This window comes from Apiospora kogelbergensis (genome assembly GCF_038363985.1).
Source record: "Apiospora kogelbergensis strain CBS 113332 chromosome Unknown utg000007l_segment0_segment0, whole genome shotgun sequence".
Taxonomy (NCBI): Eukaryota; Fungi; Ascomycota; class Sordariomycetes; order Amphisphaeriales; family Apiosporaceae; genus Apiospora; species Apiospora kogelbergensis.
Window position 1 is genome coordinate 637,801 of NW_027117424.1, and position 23,155 is coordinate 660,955.

The window sequence follows — 23,155 nt, forward strand, 5'->3', positions numbered from 1 at the left end:
AGACCAGACCAAAAAGGAACGGATGTAAAGACCTTGGGCTGAGATAAGCAAGGCACCCCCCCTACTAGGTAACAACACTCTCAGTGACTCGAGTCGAGCAAAAAGATCCAAGCGCTTGCTATTTCCGACACGCCTGCTAGCTGGCGACTGCCCCCATCTATTTGCAAGTATCTATCACCGGCACTTCGGCTTTCAAGCCCAATCAATCCATCATGGAGAATGTGTGGTCACTGACTATGCCGCCGCTGCCATCATAATCATGTATGGTGCTCTCAATGGTCATCTATATCGTCTTCATCCCATCCCAGCCATCTGGAAACATCTGCTGCTGCTACATCAACTCGGCCGAGCTCGATGAACGATGGCGGCTCTCCTATCTTTCTTTTGGTTTCTGCTTCTCGATCTTACCAGGCCATCGTGCAGGCACTGGGGTTGTTCACGTTGCTACCACGATTGCCGATTCCCGGCTTCTTACTGGCTCGTGATGTTTCTTTTCGGATGCTCTCTGCGCATGTTGAAACGCTCGAACCCTCTCGAGAGGCACGATGTCACTCCGGGGCTGGCCAGTCTAGCCACTTTGGCCAGTGCAAGCCAATGTGGTATGCGGACCTGACACCGATGGACCTTAGACGGTGATGGACCCCTGTTCTCGGCGGTCGGCCTACTCTTTGGGAGGCAAGTCTGTCGTGCCAGACCCGAGATAAATCCTAAAATGGTTCGGTTCGGGATCCGCTTTGATCTGGATCACTTTCCTTTAAGCTCGGTGTGTGTACACCTGAGCCGCAATTGCCACCTCACGAATGCGACCTCTTACGATCTTACGAAGCTTCCTTCTGTCTTGTCGCTGCAGTCAGACGGAGGGAAATGAAGATGAAACCATCTCACAGCCCCGGATGAGGATTTATTTTTACCGTCCCAATCTGAATGCGTCCAGATGATTGGCATACGGATTGCGCTGACTCCAGATCCTCCAACGATTTACCTGCCGATTTGGCCAGATTTGGCGCCAACGAGGCCGGCTACTGGCCGAACATACAGGGGTCTTAGAGAAGCCCAGGGATGGCCACCGTTGACGTTCCAGCTGGAGTGGAGCCCCCTATGATAAACAGGCCGGGATGTCCTTTTTCCCCCTTCCCACGACACGATGGGTTGCAACCAACACCCAGAATGGATATGTTACCTGTGTGGAGGATGCGTGTGGAGGATGGCGCTGATGGCGCAAAGGCGGGTGGCGGTTCAGGGTTCTCGGGAACATATATAAGGTACGGCTAGACGATCTGTACCACATAGAGAAAGGTTTTGGTCTCTATCGCCCGTCAGAAGTTGAGCCTCAATCACTGACTTCAGCTTTCGCGTGGAGGGAGGTTCTTGCACCTCTAGTCTTTCGTTCACTTACACCAGTCATTCGTTATCCAGTCTCTCGTTGTTCTTTCTTGTCCCGTGTCGGTGCATCGTCCGCCTATCCCTAACCTTCTTCCATCATGCGTGTGTCCATCCCCGTCATTGGGGCTTTGCTCCTGGCCGGCGCCGATGCGCGCTGCGTCAAGGTCTACCCTCCCGGCCACCCTTCCCACGTCCCTGCTTCCGCCTCGGCTGCTGTAACCAGCTCCGGGTCTGTTGTTGCGCCCTCTCCTTCGGCCCAGACCTCTACCGTCAGCTCGTCTGCCGCCGAATCGACCCCCGCCGCTGAGCCCACCACCTCCACCAAGGCCGGCGTTGAGATCGTCTCTTCCTCTTCTGCTGCTGTCGCGTCGACCACTGCCGCCATCAGCTCCCAGAGCGCGGCCGAGACGACCTCAGCCAGCGCCACTGCTGTGACCTCCGTGGCCGCCTCCAGCTCCGCCGCCACCACCAACGTCGTCACCAGCATCCCCTCCCCCTCCTCTTCGTCGTCGTCCATCGTCGTCGTCCCCTCGACCGCCGCCAGCACGACGACCAAGGCCCCCGCGGCCTCCAACTACCCCCGCGCCTACCCCGCCGACGTCGTCGACAAGCTGCGCGACTCGAGCTTCGGCAAGCTGGAGACGTACGCGGCGAGCAGCCTGGCGGGCGGCGCCTGCACGCTGGAGAACGCGTCGATCCGGCGCGAGTGGAGCGACCTGTCGGCCGACGAGCGCATCGCCTACACGACGGCGGTGCGGTGCCTGCAGAAGCTGCCGGCCAAGTCGGACGCCAAGGAGGTGCCCGGCGCGCGCTCGCGCTTCGACGACTTCATGGCCGTGCACATGGCCAAGACGCCCTTCGTGCACAACTCGGCCAACTTCCTGGCCTGGCACCGCTACTTCCTCTTCACCTACGAGAAGGCCCTCAAGGAGGAGTGCGGCTACGCCGGCGCCCACCCCTACTGGAACTGGGACCGCTACGCCGCCGACCCGGCCAACAGCCCCCTGTTCAACGGCAACGCCTCCAGCATGGGCATGGCCTCGGGCTGCAACACCCAGGGCCCCTTCGCCGACTACCAGGTCAACCTGGGCCCCGGCACCTCGACCCGCTACAACCCGCGCTGTCTGAAGCGCGCCGTTAACCGCGACGCGGCCCAGGACTGCAAGGCCGACCGCACGCTCTCGCTCATCACCCGCAGCTCCTCCGTCTCGGCCTTCCAGGACACCATGCAGGGCATCCCCGGCGTCCACGTCGGCGGCCACTTCACCATCGGCGGCGACCCGGGCGGCGACATCAACGCCTCGCCTGGCGATCCTATGTTCTATTTGCACCATGCGGCGGTGGACCGCGTCTGGTGGCTGTGGCAGGTTCAGGATCTACAGTCCCGCCTCTCCGCTGTCGGCGGCAAGGACCTCCAGACCAACCGCGCGGGTTCCGTCAAGGATACCGTAAGCCTGGGCCTGCTCAACAACGATGTCGAGCTCGGCACGCTCCTGAACACGCTCGGTGGAAATGGTGGCGAGTTCTGCTACATCTACATGTAAAACATCTCATGTGATGTAAAAAGGGGGGAGGAGGGGGGCAGGTATTAGGTAGCCAATTTATGGTAGTCATATGTTGGGTCACCTCCAGCAGTGGTAATATAATAATGTTGTAATGTTTATCAAATATTCTAGCAACTTACAATTTAATCTGTCCAGAATCCAATGCCTTTTCAACCTGTGGCCGTTTTGTTTTTCTGTAGCTTTATCAAAACCAACCAAGCCGGGTCTATTCCAACGACAGCTGCCTCCGATGGTTGACAGACGTCCTCGGGCCGGCGCTCTTTCCTTCTTACTTTCGTTTTCCCTCCCAATTCCAAGTCGATATTATGACAGATAATTAATTGGGCACAATCAGAAGTTACTTCTGTTTACTAAACAGATTGACTTTTCCGTCGGGTCTCCCACCATTGCCATGGAAAATCCCCTGGTCATTCATTACCTCAAGATTGTCGTACCAGACACAACTCGGCCATGTCGCTCACAATCAGCCCCCTAGACGTGGCAGAGCCGCATGTACCCACCATCGCTAATCTCTCGGGTGATGCCTGAATTCAATCGGTCCCATGCGAAGAGTATCCCGCTAGTGGAGAAGGCTGCTCAGCTCCAGACCGGCCTGCTTCTGCCAAGGCAGCCTGCTTCGGGAACATCCATCGACAGGCACGCTTTCAGCTACGGGCATTAGCCGACGCCATCGGAAGAATCGCGAGGGGGCGTTTCGATTGGTACTGACGGTGGTTCATTCCTGACGTACAGGACAGAATCATGCAGAGAGCAAACTGCCCCATACACACATCATATGACTGGCAGGTTCTAGACTGACGAATTAAAACGTTGGACCCGGGTATTGGCCTAGAAGGCATGGGAATGATATGAAAGCGGAATGACCTGTTTCCGAAGACACGATTAGGTGGCGTGATAAGCGTCGATTGCCTCAAGCCACCTGCAGCTCCAGCAGGTGGAGGGTGGTGTAACCGCGAGGTTCCATTCTCAAACCTGAGGTTTTCGTACTCGGGGTTCCCGTCTTGGGATCTTCACAAGTCCCCCATTATGGTTTCGCCTACTTGGCCCAGTTGACAAAATACCGAAGCCATCCAATTTCCATTACGCACATAACCAACCGCAAACTCCTACGTGTGTAGGGGTTGTTTATAGGAATATGAGTCAGGCTGAACCCAAGGCATGATGCATCTGAGACATGACAGCCTTGAAAATCTGCAAAGGGAGGGGAAAGGGGTGCGGACAGAAGCTGTAGTCAGTAACCGCTGAGGCGTTCGGGGGCTTGCATATATTTGCATATTGGTGCACATGATCACCATCACGCCAGCCACGGTCCCGGTGTGGCAGCTGGTCCAGATCAGGCCATTACTACCTCAGATGCAAGCACTTTACACGACACCGGGCATCTGTGCCTGATGGAAAGAGGCGTGGGATTGCTTCTATCACGGGTTTGAATGGCATACGTGCATACGTGGCAGATTTATGCAAGCTTCATCACCTTTGTCGTGGTCGGCACACCCCCTTTGCGTTGCGACTTAAAATCTGAAAAGTTATTAGAGCCACCTGGTTTTCTGGTTTCGTAACAAAGTATGTTCTTCTTCTTTCCCCTTTTCTTCGGATCAGTACCAGGTCAATAGCCCCGCGGGTGAGATATTCGTTGCAAACATCGTCGCGAATATATAATCTATATACTCAGTCTCCTCTGGCCTTCTTGTCACCTTCGGTCGGTTTTGCCGTCACTTATTCACGATAACGATCCCATTTTCCTGATCCGCTGATCGATAATCAGTATGCCCAGCGGAATGCCCATGGTTTGCAGAGACTGTCAGCGGTCCTTGCAGGATATTGGGGGAGTAGTTTGCCCAGGATCAGTTGCTGAACCAGAACTTCAAGAGTATGATTGCGAAAACCTCAAGGAGGTAAATGAGTACAAGTACACAACGCTCCCGAGCGGGAAGAAGCGTATTCGACTTATGAAGCTTCAAGATTCCAGCACAAGCAACGCTGGCATATACTGCGAGTTCATCGAGGCCGAATATGATAATTTCCACATACCAAAGCTGGCGCCCGATGAGGAAACGGAGGACACATACGAGTTGCCAAAAGAATATCAAGGCGATATTGAAGCTGACAAGAAGGACAAGTTGGAGCAGCTCAAGAAGAAGCGCGACGAAAAGAAAAACAAAAGCAAGGAGCAAAGGGATGAGGAGGAAAGGCAAGCCAACAAGACGCTAGACAAGGAGTGGGAGAAAGCATGGGACGATAGGGTCAACTACGACGCACTTTCGTGGTGTTGGGGAACCAGCCCTCCACAGTACGCCCTGATGGTCCGAAAGGGTGAAGTGACATACAAGCTCAAGATCAAGCGTGAGCTTGCGCTGGCACTAAAATATCTCCGATACCGGCACAAGACGAGGATACTCTGGGTCGATGCCGTGTGCATCAACCAAGATAACCCAAGTGAGCGCAACCATCAAGTACAGATGATGTCGAGGATATACACCAGAGCAAGGATGGTCTGTATTTGGCTTGGAGAGCATACCGAGGAAAGCAAAACAGCGATCAAATTCATACAAAAGGAAGTTATGGAGCTTCGAAACATCGAAACTCTTTGTACCGAAAAGCGGTACGCCCACAAGTGGCAGGCACTTCAGATGCTAATGCAGACCGAGTGGTTTTCACGGCGGTGGGTGGTACAAGAGATTGCACTTGCAAAGCAAGCTGTTGTTTGCTGCGGCGCCGACATGATTCCATGGAAGGACTTCGCCATCGCTGTCGAACTGTTCGTCGAGGTCGAGACGGCAACCCACCGGCTGTCCGAGATTATGCAAAACGACGAGAAGTTTCGATACATCCCCAACTGGTTCGACCACGTGTCGGAGCTCGGTGCTAGCTTGCTGGTGCAGGCAACAGGCAAGGTCTTCCGTGGCCGGATCACTCCGCTGCAGGACGATAAGGGTGAAGAGCAGAGGAAAGAACAGCTCAAGAGATGGAAGGAAACCCGCACAACAGATCTTCTGGAGAGGCGGAGCCTGCTCAGTCTCGAGTATCTGGTGTCCACTATGTTCATCTTCAAGGCCACTGAGCCCCGCGACGTTGTCTATTCCCTGCTCGCCATCGCACGAGACGCTGCGCCATTCGCAGGAGCGACCTTTGACGACGCTGATCCTTCTTACCTTACGATGAGATTGTTCGAACAGTTTTTAGAAGAGAAGCCGTTCTTGATCGACTACAGTCGCCCATATCCCGATGTTTGCCGGGACTTTGTGATGTTTGTCATCCAGCGAAAGAACAAGATTGATGCCGTTCAGGCCCTGGACATCCTCTGTCGGCCTTGGTCATTGGAGCAACCTGAAGAGACTGAAGACAACAAGAAGAAAGAGAAAGCGAAAGAAGTGAACCGGGAGAAAATAAAACGGAAAGAGAAGCTGCAGAAGGAAAAGGAAGGGCAAAGGCGGCAGTTTTGGTTGGTAAATAAGTCAAACAAGAAAACACCTGACGATCGCAGCATGGAGAACTACTGGAAAGATTGTATGGAAGCATTTGAGGGAAAGAAGGAGTGTGACGAGTTGAAGAGCTGATGCACACAGTACAAGGGGGAGAAATGGATCGGGATGTGAAGGAGCTGCCCTCATGGGTAGCTCGTGCCTCGCGAGCCCCCTTTATTCTCGACTCTCATCCGGGAATGAGCATCAAGAAAGTTGGACGCGCCAACGCCGACCCGCTGGTAGGGCAACCTACCGATGGACACAGGAATTACAACGCCGCACAAACACGCCCCGTGAATCTTGAAGTCTTGAAGTTCCGGCGACGGCCTGAGCTTAGCCACTACAGCATGTACGTACAGGGGTTCATCATCGACGAGGTGGAAGAGGTGAAGGACGCATCGTCAGCGGGCGACATACCTCGTGCGTGGCTCGAGCTGGGTGGCTGGGATCCGCCATTCGACAAAGACCCCCCCAGACGATCTGTGGAGGACGTTGGTGGCGGACCGGGGCCGAGACAACCGCAACCCGCCGTACTATTACGCAAGGGCTTGCCGCGAGTCGGCGCAAAAGGGAAACATCAATAGCGGCCGCATCGCCACCATGTCACTGATCAACAACGAACGCAACTCCATCATAACCGAGTTCTGTCGCAGAGTCCACGCTGTGATCTGGAGCCGACGTATGTTCAAGACCAAGGAGAAGAGGCTGGGCCTGGCCTACGATGTCAAACCAGGAGACAAGGTCTGCATTTTGTACGGGTGCACCGTACCGGTTATCCTCAGAAAGAAAAAGAAGGAAACCGGAGATCTTGTCAAGGAAGAAGAGGCGGATATGAGAGAGGCTTTGAAGTCTTGCATACGGCGCTGTGAAGAGAATTATGAGCGCAAACAATGGCTCCAAAAACGGCACGAAAGGAACTGGAGGAAATGGGTCAAGACTGGTGAGTGGTTCCAGATGTTGGAAGACAAGAAAGACGCAGAGGACCGGTTGAGACTCGAGAAGAAGATGAGGAAGGAGGGAGAGCAGAAAGAGGGAGCGCAGGAGGGGGAGAGCAGGGGAAGGGAAAGGAGGAGGAAAAAGAAGAGGAAAAGGAAGAAGAAAAAGAAGAGGAAAAAGAAGAGGAAAAGGAGAAAGTGGGAAAAAAGAAGAAGAACAAGAAGAAGAAAAAGGGGAAGGGGACAGAAAAAGCGGCGGACACGGACAAGAAAACGGAAACGGAGGAACAGGAACGGAAGCAGGAGAAGGATAACCAGACGGAGCAATCAGGAGAAGACGGCAACTCGTCGCAAGAAGGCCCCGATCCCTCAGAAAATATATTCAAGAAGAGGGCAAAAAAAGAACAACAGGACGATCTGCATCACTACTACACGTTTCAAGGCGATTGCTACCTACATGGGATGATGGACGGTGAGGCGGTACGGGAGAAGTTCTATGGAGAGCTTCTAGACAAGGTGTTTGAATTGAGATAGGGGTCAATTGAGTGCAATGGCGTCTTTGGACATGATGATAGCTAGTTTATTGATGGCAGTTGTTGCTGCATGATCAGCCTCATGTGAACCGCGAGATGTCTGTTGCGGGGACAGTACCCTTATTACCCACCGATTTCCCTTGTATGTACACAACGCCGAAACAGTCTTGCCTTATTCATTCTATCCTTCCACCGAGACATCACTTGTACACTTTCAGTCTCTTCAACCTCTTCAACCTCTCAGATCTCTCAGATCTCTCAGATCTCTCAGACCTCTCAGACCTCTCAGACCTCTCAGACCTCTCATATCTCTCAGATCTTTTCCATCTCCCCCTCCTGTTCCATTTCTTCCTCCTGTTCGATCTCTTCCTCCTCCTCTTCGATCTCTTCCTCCTCCTCCTCCTCCTCCTCTCCCTCCGTTTCACTTTCATCGTCACCCCAATCCTCCTCCTCAATCTCCAACATGTCTCCCAATGTGTCCGGGTCGAGGACCCGGAAACGGGTAAGGAGATGCGTGGCGATAAAGTCCATGGGGCCCTGGGTGCCCACATCGAGCTGATCCGGCAGGAACTCGATCTGGGCATGGCCGTCGTCCATGGGTATCGCCTCCCAAACCGCCCTGACGTCGTCGTCGACCAGTGGTTCTTTCCAGGTGCTGATCCACTGGGCCGTGTACCGCTTATCTAAGGCGGAGAAGCGGAAGAGTGCGGCGTCCGCGGAGTTGGCCTCGTGGATCTCGAGTATCTGGAGCTTGGGCATCTGGGGGACGAAGTCGGCGACGCGGCGGAGCAGGTCCGAGACGCTTTCGGATTCTGTTCGGTGGTCCACGTCGCCCACTTCGTCGAGGCCCTTGGGCAGCAGGCTTGCCGTCAGGGTGAGGATGCGGAGCTCGGGCCAGACGGGCAGGGGCGTGTTGGTGTCGAAAGCAGCGAAGAACTGTCTGCCGTCGATGATGTTGCAGAGGCCCAGCTCCTCCATGCCTTGGCTCCTCAAGGCTACATGTTTGGGGAGGATGTCGCGCCTGAGCTTTCGCATTACGGTTCGCCAGTCGCCCACGGGGAATTCCATAAGGTCCACGTTGTCGTTATGCCACCCCAAAGCCGTAGCCGTATCCATATTGGCGGGGGCTGAAGGTTGAATCGTGAAATCGACCTCATCGTCCAAGTCCAAGTCGGATGGGAATTCATACAAGCATATGCTTTTCAGAGATTGGGACCAGTTCGGCATCATGGCACCGAACATATTCAATCCGAATAGGAGAGTGCGGAATTCGCTGGGCCAATCCTCATGGCGTTTCTCGAAAGCAACACTTTTCAAACCCGGAAGGCTTCGCAGCATCATGGAGCGTGAGATGTCTCCAATATGTGTAAGGTTCTGGCACGAGATTTGGAACTCGGTGACTGCTTTGACGACTGGCAGAGTGTTGTATATCGGTCCATGCCCATTCGATGTTATTGAGAAGCTCTCCCAGTCCATGTTATTGAAGCCGGCGGGGTCGTTGATAGTAACAGCGGGACCCTGAGCATCCCGATCTTTGTGGAAGACGACCCGAGGAGCCGACTTTCTGTTGTTTTTTGCTTTTCGGCTGAGCTTTGGGTTTGCGTGTAGCGTGGAGTTTTCCCAGCGTGTCAATCCCTGGTGCTGAATCCACCTCTTGCTTACCACATTATTCTCATCAAACCCGCCTGAGACCAAGTCCAGTGTGAAGGTGGATTCTGTGTCATTGAAAAGGGATAAAGTGATGAAGAGTTGGAAGATTGCCTCTCTGAACTTCTCATTGTCCTTTTTGGATTGTTTGATGTTTCGGGACCTTTCCCGAGCGCCCATTTCACGCAGACCCTCGCTAAACCTCACGGAAATATTATGTGGTACGCAGAATGTGACATGTTGCAAGATGTCGCGGCGACGGCTATCTGCCAGCATGAGTTTGGCAAAATATTTGAGGTCCTTGGGTTCGAGGGCCAGTGTGTCGAAGGTTGAGCGTTCGACGAAGGCTTGCCAGAATTTGCAAACAGCGGCACACGTCGGCCTTTGGGAGGCATCGATAAGCTCGAGCACCTGTAAGATAATTTCGAAGGGAAGTCTTTCCCGAAGTGTCGTCTTGGTAGGCATTGTGAGTGGTGTTTTGGGATGTACAGATGATGTGAGTACTGTGGGCGGAGAGCGATACGTAGGCGAGTAATGCTCAGTATTATGGTAAGACCAGAGAGTGTTTCTGCTGGGTTGGCGAATTGAAAATGGACGGAGAAGAAAACCGAATGATGGAAGAAAAAAAAGAAAAAAAAGAAGGCCGGAGAGTGCATCTGCGTGTGCTTATATACGGAATTCCAATAATCGATCACCATCGGAGTTGACTAGGCACCCAGGTACCAGAGAAACCAAAAAGTTTAATTCTCCAACATGAAGGATCTGAACAGATGCCAACTGCTGTGCGCGCACTACATGTGACCAAATCCAAATCTTTGACTTCATAGTCCATCTGGCGCGCCCAGTACTTCCGTTGACTGTAGATGAAGGCAAGGCTAGCCCCTCCATACTGGAGGACCCGGTATCGTATAGTTCTAACCAAATCAGAAACTCACTGCGCTATTGGAGTTAGGGTCATTACTTACTTTGACATCCTTCATGGCTTCGCTGTACACGTCAATGTTGATCGACGGGTCTGTGGCAACGTTAGACTTTCTCTTCGGGCTGGCTCAACCCGGATAGCCAGATATCCACAGGTCATACATACTGCTCATGCTGTACACCCCCGGGAACCTGGCGTAGTACTTCTCCTCCGCTGGCAGCGCATCCCCCGTCCCCGTGACGTTGAGGTGTGCACACTCCGGGTAGAACTGCGGCTTATTCGCGATGTGCAGGCTCATGATCTCGTGCCGAACCATGTATGTGCCTGACCGCAGCGACGCCGGAATCGCCACAGGCCACAAGTCTGGCGACCCGTCCCAGTGCTGGAAGGACTTTTGGTACCACGAGCCCTCAGCCAGGGTGCCCTCAAGCAAACCCCGCTCCCAGATCTTGAAGAAGGACAGCGCATTCACGTCGACGACGTCGGCGCACGACGCGTACGGGTCGGCAGCGTCGCCGCAAGCCGCCAGCCACACCGTCATGGGCCCCACGGGGTGCAGCCAGTACCAGTAGACGGCGGTGAGGTTGGCGCCGGCCGAGATAGGGATGTGAGACGGTGGCGCAACGGCGGGCGTGTTGCAGGCGAGGCCCGCGTCGGCCACGGAGAAGATGGGGTCGATGGACGCCCACGACCGCTGGATCATCCAGGGCTGGCCGAGCTGCTCCTCGGCTGGTGTGTCCGGGTCATAGCTGCGCATGTGCATGTTCAGCAAACAGCTAGGCTGGCGCAGGTGCAAGGGTCCAGCTGCATGTACAAGCTCGCGGATGACACTTACCCTCGGTACCATGTGTCACCTACTGTGTAGTTGGCTAAGCCACCATGGGCGCTGGATTTCCTCGCATAGAGAGCGACCAGGAGAGTAAGAAACAGATTCATCATCGTGACAGCAGGAGGAAATGTGAGGAAACAACAAGAAAGGGAAACGCTGATAGTGAAATGATGGCCAAGGCACAATATCAACCCGTTTTGGGTAGCCAGCTCGCAGGCAGAGGCAGCTGGTAGTACATGAAGTCAAGAACAATGTAGGGTATGAGGCTGCCCGCCACTTCCATTTGGTTAAACAGACAGTTGCAATCAGCCGGTGTCACCTTCCCGACATACATGGAATACAGCCACTTCGAATTCCCGGCAATAAAAGTACCACCTTTGTACAGCTCATAATGATGTAATTTGATCGAGTCTTTCGTTTGACGAGAACAGGCCCATAAATAGCCTCTCAGGGGTCAATCCACAATGATGATTATTGCAGTAGTCATTATTTGCTGGCATATTGGGAATTATTATCAATTGTTGAGCAGCGTCGGCTATCGTGATATATGAGTAGGCGTAGATGCGCTCCGGCAACTCACTTCTAGCTGCAACTCAAGATAAGCGAAACTCGCCAACCAGGAACTTGTCAGTCATTGGAAACCTGCTGTTTGTTCATACATTGTCTTATCATGCCTGGCCAAGTATTACGAGCCACCCAAGTTTGTTTCCGACACACAATGGGTACGGTTGTGTGCGCAGATTTAAAGAGTTAAATTTTTAAGGTTTCGTTTCTGTTGGGCTGATACCTTGACATTGAACCGAAGGGCAAAAAAAGAAGAAAGTAAGAAGAAGAAAGAATAAACACACAACGGGTACGGTAAGCTTTCAACGGTATTTTGGGCAAGTGTCCCAATTTCCAATTACCGAGTGAAAGACAAGCCTTTGCTATCATATATATGATTTGGAGTAGCCGGCAGATACCGCAATATAAGGTCCTTCCAGTGGATTGTGGGCAAGCCGCCCCGGTGCCTGTATTTCCGAATCCGGGGGTGTGCGCCGTTCCGTTCCTGGAACGACCCGATCGAATCACAATCGATTTACTTAATACTCTACAACGGCGTCACGCCCCACGTGTCGAATTACCCGTGGCTATTAGCCACTCTTCCCCACATGTTGTCAAAGCTGCATGGCTAGCCGTGGGCGAATACTACCCTACCAATCGCCCAGCTGGTCAACAGGGGGAGCTTGTCGCCCAAAGAAACGCGTGTTCTGGGTCGAGGTCGCAAGACGAGAGGGGTAATCATCGCAGTCGACCACCTTTGAGTAACACAGCTCGAGAACATGGGGGGCGAGAAGCACTCCCTTTTCGGAAGCCAAGCCAGACGGAGAGGGCTCGGATTGATTGATCGGAATTTATAGTGAACCCGCGTACCTGAGGGGCGAGTGGCGTGCCGTATATATCTGTGGGCATATTGAGCCATCGTTGAGGAAGCGAGTCCCCCACTCTCCCATCGGCAACGCCAGGTCTAACATCCCTCTCGACAATCAAGATCAACAACTCCAGCTGAAGAAGTGGCAGCCGCAACCATGGCCCGCAACCTCCTGATGACCGCCGCCCTAATGGGCTCCGCCGCCCTGGCCCTCCCCGCCCCCGCCGAGGAGCTGGTCGAGCGCCAGAGCGCCAACTGCTCCCTGTCGGACAACTACCCGGCCGTCAACGTGGCCAAGCTGCCGGACCCCTTCACCTTCGTGAGCGGGACCAAGGTGGCCACCAAGGCGGACTGGGCGTGCCGGCAGCGGGAGATCAGCAAGATCATGCAGCAGTACGAGCTGGGCGACCTGCCGCCGCCGCCGGACAAGGTCGAGGCCACGCTGTCGGGCAACACGATGAGCGTGAAAGTGACGGTGGGCGCCAACACGGCGACGCTCAGCTCCAACATCAAGCGGCCCAGCGGCGGCGGCGCGGCGGGCGGCCCCGCCATCATCGCGATTGGCGGCTCCAGCCTGCCCATCCCCGGCACCGTGGGCACCGTGTCGTTCGGCAACGACGCCTTCGCGCAGCAGAACGGCGGCAACTCGCGCGGCGTCGGCGCCTTCTACAACCTGTTCGGCAAGAGCCACTCGGCGGGCGCGCTGACGGCGTGGGCCTGGGGCGTGGGCCGGCTGATCGACGGGCTGGAGCAGCTGGGCGCGGCCAAGACGGGCATCGACCCGACCAAGCTGGGGGTGACGGGGTGCTCGCGCAACGGCAAGGGCGCGTTCGTGGTAGGCGCGCTCAATGAGCGCATCGCGTTGACCCTCCCCCAAGAGTCCGGGTCGGGCGGCGCCGCGTGCTGGCGCGTCTCGGACTCGCAGAAGCAGAAGGGCGCCAACATCCAGACGGCGTCGCAGATCGTCGGCGAGAACGTCTGGTTCAGCCCGCGCTTCAACCAGCACACCAGCAAGACGGGCTCCCTGCCCGAGGACCACCACATGCTGGCCGGCCTCGTCGCCCCGCGCGGCCTCTTCGTCATGGAGAACGACATCGACTGGCTCGGGCCCGTCAGCACCACCGCCTGCATGAAGGCCGGCCGCCTCATCTACCAGGCCCTGGGCGCGCCCGAGGCCATGGGCTTCGACCTCACCGGCGGCCACGGCCACTGCCAGTTCCCGTCGGCTTCGAGCTCCAACCTGAATGCGTACATCAACAAGTACCTGCTGGGCACGGGCACACCACCCAACAACTTGGAGAAGAGCCCTTCCAACGTGAACATGGCCGATTGGGTTGACTGGACCCCACCCACCTTGACTTGAAGAAAAGCGAACGGGTGATATCAAGTCCGGTATTAATTTGCAAAATGTTCAAATTGTTTCTTGCAACCGTTTGTTCTCCCAATCAGCAGAATAGCCATTCGGCTCCGATGAAATGTATATAGTACAACCTGCAATACGACTACTAGTACCTACTTGGTTTCCCAAGCTCGAAATAGAGAAAGGGGTCGCAAAAGGGGCAGCGACGCCCTTTGCGGTGACTTGCAATGTTTCCCCAAGTGAGGCAAACCAATTAGGATGGCATTGAGACATGGTACCATGATGAAAAGAACCAAAATGGTGACCATTCTGCGTACATTGACTCCGAAACTATATGATAACCATATTACGGGCGTGGTGGACAATGTATGTCCAATCCGCAAATTTGGCCGAGAAAACAAAAATTGCCGGCCCGGATTGGCATACGCCGGGCCGGGGGCTATAATCAAAAGCGGCAAAAGAATTGAACCGGACCCGATTTGAACGGATGACCTTCTGGACTGGAATCAGACGCGCTACCGCTGCGCCACCGGTCCTCGTCACCGACCAGATCACCGAGGTGTTGATCAGCGACTTACTTGCTGGATGTGATGATTGACTCAATACTTCACAGCTGGTTGAAAGAACAGCTTGGTAAGTCGGGTCATGTAGTCAGAATTTCTCCGCCGTCTACCCTGACTTGAACAGGGATCTTCAATTAGAATCTACTTGCATCCGAGATCAGTGCTATCGCTGAGTGGGGGCTGTTGCTTCGAAAGACTTGGAGATTATGGCTTCCACCCTCTGAGATAGCCACAATGGATTGATGAGGAGCTTGGTGGCGATGAGAAGACCTTATTTTCTTTTCGTTACGAGTGAAGCCAATTGAATTAAAAATTGGGTGATGAGCATTGAAGCTTGCAGGACACCTTGAGGGCCCTCACACATGGAAGTCTATCCTACCCCTATAGTTTGGACAGAATATACTAAGCGTACGAACTCAATGATCCGTGCGTCGTGGTATAGTCATGGCAGTTGGTTGATCTCGTAGTTGAGCCAGCGCTGCTATGAGACCTGGGCTAAGAGGTTTGGTGTCTGGCTCCGCATAACGGTTTATGCATACCTGTTGAGATCGTATACGATTCTGTTCATTACAGCTCTGCTGCTGGTTGCCAGCTTGAAACGATGAAATATTTGGCAGTTTCACTTGCTGTGCGAAAAGGAGAAAGCATGGCTTTAGTTTCAACAACAAAGCCTCGGTGAGTCACGCTGCGACGAATTAGACCCCGGCTTTTGTTGCACGTGGAATGAAGCTTTTACATGGACGCCTATTAGCTGTCTTGTCCGGCTTGATTTAGCCAACGGTGCTATGTTGTTATATTCCTTGTGTATACGTTGGCCCCATCCGTCTATTGACACTTGCGCCCTGGCCTATTTGCTGTGAACAGCGCACGACTGTGGCATAGATGCATACCATAACGACACTCAAACTTTATGGCGTGGTTGAGATTCGCCACGGGTAACTATAAGAGTATAGATCACTAAGTGACATGTGGCGTTGGTAGACAAAGTTGAGGATTGAGCACTCCCTGAGGCCACCCCTATCCTTGCATCAGCGAATACTGTGCGAGCTAGGATAAGCCGATTGCTATCCAGACTTCCCTGTTCCACCGTCACTCTTGAAGACGTTACACGTGTCGGTACAAGTCAGTGTTGGGCGTTTCACGTTTTCATACATTCTAGGAAGGCTATGTGTTGGTCGCACGAGATGCCAATTCCTCCACGATATTCAGTATATGCCACCTAGGGCTCAGCGTGCAACAAGCTCCTATTTAAGGCTTGGTTCGTCCAGGTCGTAATCACAACTCTCGTTTCCCGGCATCTAACTTTCAGACATACAAAATTTTGGTGCATTACATCAAAACAAACAGGAACCCAGATCCCACTTACCACTGAATCCCCTTTGACAATTAATCTTTCCCTCACTCCGAACAGACCTTTACAACCCTCATATCCTTGAGCACTTGGGCAATCTCATAGACCAAGATCCGTTCCATATCCCTCTATTGCCATGGTAGAGTCAACGGAAGATTTCATGGGAATGGGCGATGTTTTCGGTGCCATGGAAATCGACCCACCCAGCATCGCCACCATTACTCTCACATCCGCCCCAAGCGAGATACTCCATAGTCGCATCCTGGACATGGCAATTAACCCATCCGCACCTCAAGTCTTTCAGAACTCGGGCTTGACCTGCAAGGTGGTACTGAAGAGTGATGTTGAGAATCTGTCCCATGACAACGACCTCCTCTTGGCCTGCGACGAAGGCACACTCCGCCCCCTCAGGGTAGCGCGCATATCAAACCCTTCTTCTCTCAATCGCCATCTTTACATCCCGCAGATGACGTTGGGCGGCCTCTTCCCCGTTGCGGCCGCCTTTTTGCTCCGGCCCACGCCACTTACGCTCGCCTTGAGCCGCGGCCACCTCGACGTCGCTGAGTACCTTATCGAGCAAGGGGCCGCCATCAACATGCCCGAGGGCATATTGGAGGGCGCAGGCGGCAAGGGCTCCATTTACCATCAGTTTCTGCGATGGTTCCCTATTCACTTCGTCTCGCTGCTGAGTCGCGACCGCGAACATGAAGGAGGGGCCGTGCGACTGTTGAAGATACTCCTGGCCCGCGGAGCTTCCCTAACCAGGAGATGATTGGGCCAAGTTCACCATTTGAAGCCAATACCCCTCTTAAGCAAGTCATGGGAGGCCCCTTGGGAGGACATGAAATGTATGGTCTAACCCCTTACCGCTTTTTGAAGATGATAGGCAAGCTAATCAACCCTTTTCCTCTGGGCGTAGGTGCTCGGCCAGAGTATCTCTTGACGCCCTCAGAACACTACTAGAACACGGGGCCGACCCCTCGACGTTGGGCACTTGGAGTCTCTATGCCTTTCCACACCTTACAACCCTTCTTCATCAACACGCCAGCCAGCATCGTGCTGGTGGCAATGGGGGTGGCGAGGACCGGGACTTAATAGTCCGGTGCGCTATGGTGCTGCTCAGCACGCGCGACCAAATCTGGCTCTCGAATGCCCTGTTGCGCGAGAGCTCTGTGGCGCAAGACACACAGATTCTACTCATGGAGCAGGAGTTGCGGGATGCTGCTAGCTCTTCTCAGCAGCAATCAGTAGAAGGACAAAGTGATACCTCTGAAAGTGATGGATATATGATTGGGTATTACTCATGAGATGCCACGGCAAGTAGCTATCTCGGAATCACGATAGGCGGTTTAGTCGCAGCGCCAATACAAGTAGATAGATAGAAGAACAAAGCTATTGGCGTACAATCTCTACAGACTGTCATAAAGTGGACCCCGGCCTGGGTATGTATGCAATCGCAAAGCTGTCTCACCGCAGCAGAACCACTGAAGACCAATCCCGCATTCCCCGTCTTGACACACGCCACGAACCCCACCAATGACCGTGAAAACCGTAATCACCAGTTATAAGTCCTCTTTCAAAGCAAGCATGGCGGCGCCCACCCTCCCAAACCCCACCTCCGTCTTCGTCCTCCCCTCCGGCCGCACCCTAGGCTACGCCCAATACGGCACCCCCTCCGCTTCCGCCCCCACCGCGTTCTACCACCACGGCTTCCCCGGCTCCCAGTCCGAAGCCCTCGGGTGGGACGCCGCCGCGCGCGCCGCGGGCGTGCGCCTGATCTCGGTCGAGCGCCCCGGCATGGGCGCGTCCACCTTCCAGGTGGGCCGCACGCTCCTGGACTGGCCCGCCGACCTGCTGGCCCTCGCCGACCACCTGCAGGTCCCCCGCTTCACCGTCCTCGGCGTCTCGGGCGGCGGGCCCTACGCCCTCGCGAGCCACCACCGCCTGCCGCGCGCGCGCTGCGCCGGCGCCGCCCTGGTCTGCGCGCTGTACCCGACGACCGCGCTGGGGTGCGGGGGCATGCTGTGGACGACGTGGGCGCTGCTGACGCTGTGTCCGCGGGCGCCGACGCTGTGTGGCTTCGCGCTGGACTACGTCCTCGGCGGCGTGGCGCGGGACCTGGCGCGCCCGGAGCGGCTCGAGACGGCCGTGGCCGAGGGGCTGCAGAGCCGGACGGCGCAGGACCGGTCGGTGCTGGAGCGGCGCGACGCGCGGGCGGCGCTGGTGGCGAGCACGCGCGGCGCCATGGTCAGCGGGGGGCTGGGCGCGGCGTGGGACGGGCTGGTGCTGGGCGGCGAGTTCGGGTTCCGGCTCGAGGACGTGCGGGCCGACGACGCGCGGGGCGGGCGGGTCGTCATGTGGCACGGCGGGCTGGACCAGAACGTGCCGGCGCACATGGCGGAGAGGGCGGCGGCGCGGATGGCGGGGGCGGAGCTGCGGCTGAGCCCGGAGTGTGCGCACTTGGATCTGCCGTACAAGAAGGCGGACGAGGTCATGCAGTGCGTGAAGGAGATGTTGCAGTCGTGATGACTCGGGGCCTCCGGGGAAGACGAAGAATATAAACCAATAGAGTAATTAATAGTCGATGTCGGGAGGGACGGATTGTACGAAGCTATGGACAAGCCGGAAATAATTCACAAAAGCCATCATGTTGAAGGGTATCATCATCTATTGGAAACATAATACAGACGAGTCCAGAGGGAGTTTCTAACTAAGTAACCCCAAAGCCCCTTTTCAGGCCGACTCAGTCGCATGCTTTTTATCAATCCTGCAGTCTCTTTCCTTAATCGAAGTAGCGAATAACGCCATCCTGTCCCGCCGCCACAACCCGACTCGTCTCTTGCGGATGCCACTGCACGCAAGACACGGAGCCGTTCTGCGCGGCCTGGATCTTGTGGTACATCTTGCACGTCTTCCAGTCCCAGAAGCACAGGAACCCCGCCGTGTCGCCAGACGCCAAAAACTGGCCGTCGGGCGAGACGCTCAGATCGATGGCCGACCCGGCACTGTTGTGGCCCTTGAACAGCTTCTTGGAGTTGCGGCGGAACTTGTCCTGCGCGCTGAAGACCTGGACCTCGTTGTTGCCCGACTGGTAGGCCACGTACTTGCCCGACGGGTGCGGCGCCGCCCGCGTCAGCGCGAACTGCTCCTCGGACGCGTGGTACTTGATGGGCACGGGGATCGAGTAGTCCCACACCCGCAGCGACTTGTCGTCGGCCGTCGTCATGAACCGCCGGCCCTCGTCCACGAACGTGATGGTGTTGATGGCCGCCAGGTGGTGGTCGTACTCCTGCACGATCTCCTTGGTCCGCGTGTCCCACTGCACGATCTTGTTGTCCGACATGCCCGCCACGAACTCGTGGCTGTGCTCGTACGACGGGTTGAACTTGATGACGTGCGGCGTCTTACCCGTCGTGAACTTGGCCTTGCACACGCCCGTCTCCGTGTCCCAGAGCTTGATCTGTCGGTCGTAGCCACTAGAAATGAACTCGTTGCCCGAGTTGTTGAAACAGATATCCGAAACCGCCTTGCCGTGGCCGTGATACGACCGCAGCAGCTCCCTCTGGTGATATACGTCGAAAATCTTGACCGTGGAATCGGCGCCCGACGCAAGCAGCAGGTGGCCGGCGCCGGGGAAGAAGCGCAGGGCCGTGACGGCCTTGTCGTTGAAGTGGCCCTTCCAGGTGTGGATGAGCTTCTTGGGGATGTAGTTGGTGGCGCTGCCCGGCTCCTTGCGTAGGTCGATATCCAGGTCGAGCGGTACGTGCATGTAGGACCGGCCCTGGTAGTCGAACTCGGCCGTGCCGTGGAATATGGTCGATTCCTCGCCCAGCGCCTCGACCTCCTTGCGCCGTTCCAGTGCCACCTTCGGAGCCGACACCACGGTCCCGCTTTCTATCACGTCTTCGTCCTCGTCCGTCACGTACACCACTTCCTCGTCGCTGCCCACCTCCTCGCCCTCGGCGAGCTCGACCCTCCTCGAACTCGGGCCGCTTGTACCGCGCCCAGGGCCCCACGTACGCGCCGTCGCCGTCGGCGATGGTGGCGTTGCCTTTACCCTCGCGTCCGTCGCGTATGCGCTTCGCTTCCGCCTTCGCTTCGGCGCCCGTCTGGTACTCGCGGTCGGGCCCGCCGGCGCGCTCGACCGCCCGGTGCTTGTAGCGGAAGGTGTGTTCGGACACGAAGGTCTCCTCGGCGGTGCCCGTCAGGACGTTGTTCTTGCGCTTGCGGGTGCTGGGGTCGAAGTAGGGGTTCGCGGGACCCAGCTGCTGTCGCGACAGCTCTTCGCCGCTGTAGGGGACCACGGCGTGCTGGGGGCCGGTCTGCTCGCGGATGATGAGGGCGTCTTGCGACGCCATGTTGGGCGGGTACTCTCCGAAGTTGGACATGGTTGCGTGCGCGCGGTGCACAGCTGCTCCCGAATTAGGCGTAGAGGGATTCCAGATGAGCAGTATTCAGATCTCCCGTATATCAATTAAGATGACGAGATGTTGCTTGAGGAGTCGGTTCGGTGTTTTTGTTGTTGTCGCAATCCGTTGAAGATGGGAGGGTACAACTAAATAATCAAGGTTGCATGAAGTTGGCGCGACTCGGAGGCTTGGGTGAGAGTCTGGGTTGGGAAGGCGGTCACAATTTTGAGAGAGCCGAGAGAGAGAGCTGAGGGAGAGAAGACTTAAGCTTTGGGCGTTGGGCTTTGAACTTTGGGACCAGCATGTGGCTGAGGCTCTGGCTGAGGCTCTTGCTTGCATCGCCCCACCTCAATCAAGCTCGAGTGCCTGACGTAGGAGAGAGGAGGTGGAAAATGACGGCACTGTGGTTGGTAATGGTAATGTGCCACAAAGGGTTACGGTGCAATGGGAAGAGATCAAAAGGAAATGGATTGTCAATCGAAGCTCGAGCTTGTCTCCAATGCAGTCAGCTGAGTAAGAAGCAAATCGCTGTGTTCCTTATCTCCGGGGTTTCCATCGTTGTCCATAGTTTCCATATACATACTTCTCACTCACTACCCAAGCTTAGACTGCACTGATACCATGGGCTGCCGAGGGGAGCAAACATCTTAGGGTATACATTCCATTATATTTAAGACCCGAGCAAAGCCTGCACGATGCCGCATGAGGCAGTATCTAAAACATTATGCCTGGCTGACGGGTATGGATAAAAGCTGTTCTTGGGGGGAAACCGCCGTGGCTCCCAGCTCGGATCAATACAAGTCCATGCCAGACTTGATCCATCCACGGCTTTCATTGTTTTTCCCGCTTAAGAAACACTTTCTCCCGAAGCCATTCGTCTAATCGTGTAATCTTCGTCCCAATGTCCAATATGTTCATCCATCAAAAGTAAAGACACCTTTTGCTACTCTAGACGGGGAGTCCCAGATTGGGACATCATCGCCTTGCATCGCTCTCTGCACAGCTGCACTCCTTCAAAAATGGGTCATGTGGGAATCCAGTTCTTGTCGATCCTACACAACCTCAAAATCAACCCCTCTGCGGACTCCTTTATATACTGTTTTTGTTGGAACAGTGAAGATAATTCAGTTTCCGTTCGTGTCAGTGCAGGGCCATTGTCGTCACCGGATTTAGTGCGACTCGTCCTTGATCAGGGCGACAATCATGCTGTACAGGTAGAAGAAGAACATGACCAGATGGAAACCAAGCTTGAAGAAAGATTCCTGCGCAAAAGGTATTGTCAGCTAGATGGTCTGGAATGTATCGGAAATGCTGAGTTGGTTGGGCATACCTTCTTGTGGACATTGAGCTTCCGGAAGATCTCGGTCGCATCCAAAAGATGTGTGTTGTCGACAATCCTGTGTCTGGTGTTAGCGACAATTACGAGAAATACAGAGCTCTGGGGCTACATACTTCTTTACATTCCAGACAAGCAGCGGCAGGTTAAGAACCAGAGCTACCCAGTATCCGTTGATAAGGAACAGGAAGGTCAGGAATCCATGCACGGCAGCCTCGGGGATGATGTAGGTGTTCAGGCGGTTGCAGAGGTCGATAGGGTTGATATAGTCACTGTAGTCAGAAAGCACACGTTAGCATGGGGGATTTCTTGCAAGTCGAGGGCGAGGTCGTGTTTGTTGTGTGCTGTGGTCGCATGGCTCGAGCGAAGCCCAACGCATGACGTAAATGGTTGTTTATGGAGAGAGCTCCAGGCTCCCGCCAAAAGCTTCCCCAGGGAGCTCCCAGCCACCCAAGCAGAAACACAAGACAGGCAGAGGTTTACGTACCATTCCAAATCGCTGTACATGATGGTGAAGAAAACCTGGAGGAAGAGATTGACGGCATTGATAAGCACGGCGAAGAGGTAGAGCCACGCTTCGCCTGACATCATGGCGGTATTTGTGCTGAATTACTCGGGGTAATCGAGGTGGGTAGATAGGTGGTCTCGGGGAGGATCTCGAGGGATCGCGCGACAGGGCAGCTCGCAAAGAAGATTGGAGTGGCTCTTGCAGATGATAGATGCTGGCAGCCTCGGACTCGGTTATTTGTTCAGAAGTTGGTTTGCTTTGTGGAAGCGGACGCGACTGTCGGGTTGGTGGATGCGAGCGAAACCCGATGAAAATCTCGTTTGGGTTTTTGAGTTGGCGGATGCGATCGATATCGGACGGGAGGGATTGGAGTTGGCCCAAAAAATAATAGCTTTGCTTTGGGAGGGGTTATATATCCAGTTGCCACTTGTTCAGATGGTACTCCGTAACCAGCGTCGGGTTGGGTTTTGTTTTATTAGCCTGGGGGTGGTGGGTTGGTGGTCGAGGAAAGGCTTGAGAAAGTCCAAGTGTCCAAGGTGTAAGTAGGCAATAGCGAGTGTGGAGGGAGGGTTAATAAGATCCCAGATCAAATCCAATTGGGAGAAGGTTGGGTGGAAGTGGGTTGCGCGGTTATGTGCGTGCTGGTGCTGGTGCTGGTGCTGGTGCTGGCGAGGCGCTGTAGCTTGGGTTTTGTTTGTGCGTTGCGGCGGGAGACTGACTGGTAGAACAGGCGGGACAGCGGATAATAAATCCGTTTTTCGACACCTGATTGACCCGACCGACAGCCCCCTGGTTCGAGTCGCAATGCAATGCTTATTATTTATTACATGGCCTGGCGATGCTAGGCACTAGAAACTGATTGTATTTCTGGGTCCGCCATTAGGTCTAGAGCCTTTTTTTCTCCGCAGCTCGGACACAGGTCACGTCACTGTCGGTGCC

At 55.0% G+C, this 23,155-nt stretch overlaps 9 protein-coding genes across 9 annotated transcripts; 5 read left to right on the plus strand and 4 right to left on the minus strand.

The window, feature by feature from the left end:
• Positions 1–1,481: 1,481 nt before the first annotated feature.
• PG998_010537 (tyrosinase) lies at positions 1,482–2,927 on the plus strand (the record flags this gene model as incomplete). Its single annotated transcript, XM_066877353.1, has 1 exon — positions 1,482–2,927. One exon carries the CDS (start codon positions 1,482–1,484, stop codon positions 2,925–2,927), a length of 1,446 nt encoding a protein of 481 aa, XP_066726407.1.
• A 1,787-nt stretch (positions 2,928–4,714) lies between these two features.
• PG998_010538 (uncharacterized protein) lies at positions 4,715–7,881 on the plus strand (the record flags this gene model as incomplete). The annotated part of the gene is made up of 4 exons (XM_066877354.1): positions 4,715–6,455; positions 6,515–6,832; positions 6,888–7,352; positions 7,601–7,881. 4 exons carry the CDS (start codon positions 4,715–4,717, stop codon positions 7,879–7,881), a joined length of 2,805 nt encoding a protein of 934 aa, XP_066726408.1.
• Positions 7,882–8,192: 311 nt separating this feature from the next.
• PG998_010539 (uncharacterized protein) lies at positions 8,193–9,992 on the minus strand (the record flags this gene model as incomplete). Its single annotated transcript, XM_066877355.1, has 1 exon — positions 8,193–9,992. The coding sequence occupies one exon, from the start codon at positions 9,990–9,992 to the stop codon at positions 8,193–8,195; it is 1,800 nt and encodes a 599-aa protein (XP_066726409.1).
• Positions 9,993–10,402: 410 nt separating this feature from the next.
• Positions 10,403–11,388, minus strand: PG998_010540 (glycoside hydrolase family 61 protein; the record flags this gene model as incomplete). The annotated part of the gene is made up of 4 exons (XM_066877356.1): positions 10,403–10,441; positions 10,493–10,542; positions 10,615–11,198; positions 11,285–11,388. The coding sequence occupies 4 exons, from the start codon at positions 11,386–11,388 to the stop codon at positions 10,403–10,405; spliced, it is 777 nt and encodes a 258-aa protein (XP_066726410.1).
• A 1,458-nt stretch (positions 11,389–12,846) lies between these two features.
• PG998_010541 (uncharacterized protein) lies at positions 12,847–14,052 on the plus strand (the record flags this gene model as incomplete). Its single annotated transcript, XM_066877357.1, has 1 exon — positions 12,847–14,052. The coding sequence occupies one exon, from the start codon at positions 12,847–12,849 to the stop codon at positions 14,050–14,052; it is 1,206 nt and encodes a 401-aa protein (XP_066726411.1).
• Positions 14,053–16,099: 2,047 nt separating this feature from the next.
• PG998_010542 (uncharacterized protein) lies at positions 16,100–16,735 on the plus strand (the record flags this gene model as incomplete). Its single annotated transcript, XM_066877358.1, has 1 exon — positions 16,100–16,735. The coding sequence occupies one exon, from the start codon at positions 16,100–16,102 to the stop codon at positions 16,733–16,735; it is 636 nt and encodes a 211-aa protein (XP_066726412.1).
• Positions 16,736–17,550: 815 nt separating this feature from the next.
• Positions 17,551–18,489, plus strand: PG998_010543 (uncharacterized protein; the record flags this gene model as incomplete). The annotated part of the gene is made up of 1 exon (XM_066877359.1): positions 17,551–18,489. The coding sequence occupies one exon, from the start codon at positions 17,551–17,553 to the stop codon at positions 18,487–18,489; it is 939 nt and encodes a 312-aa protein (XP_066726413.1).
• Positions 18,490–18,745: 256 nt separating this feature from the next.
• Positions 18,746–20,351, minus strand: PG998_010544 (uncharacterized protein; the record flags this gene model as incomplete). The annotated part of the gene is made up of 2 exons (XM_066877360.1): positions 18,746–19,857; positions 19,913–20,351. 2 exons carry the CDS (start codon positions 20,349–20,351, stop codon positions 18,746–18,748), a joined length of 1,551 nt encoding a protein of 516 aa, XP_066726414.1.
• Positions 20,352–21,541: 1,190 nt separating this feature from the next.
• PG998_010545 (cornichon) lies at positions 21,542–22,299 on the minus strand (the record flags this gene model as incomplete). Its single annotated transcript, XM_066877361.1, has 4 exons — positions 21,542–21,634; positions 21,703–21,769; positions 21,825–21,980; positions 22,196–22,299. The coding sequence occupies 4 exons, from the start codon at positions 22,297–22,299 to the stop codon at positions 21,542–21,544; spliced, it is 420 nt and encodes a 139-aa protein (XP_066726415.1).
• Positions 22,300–23,155: the final 856 nt, after the last annotated feature.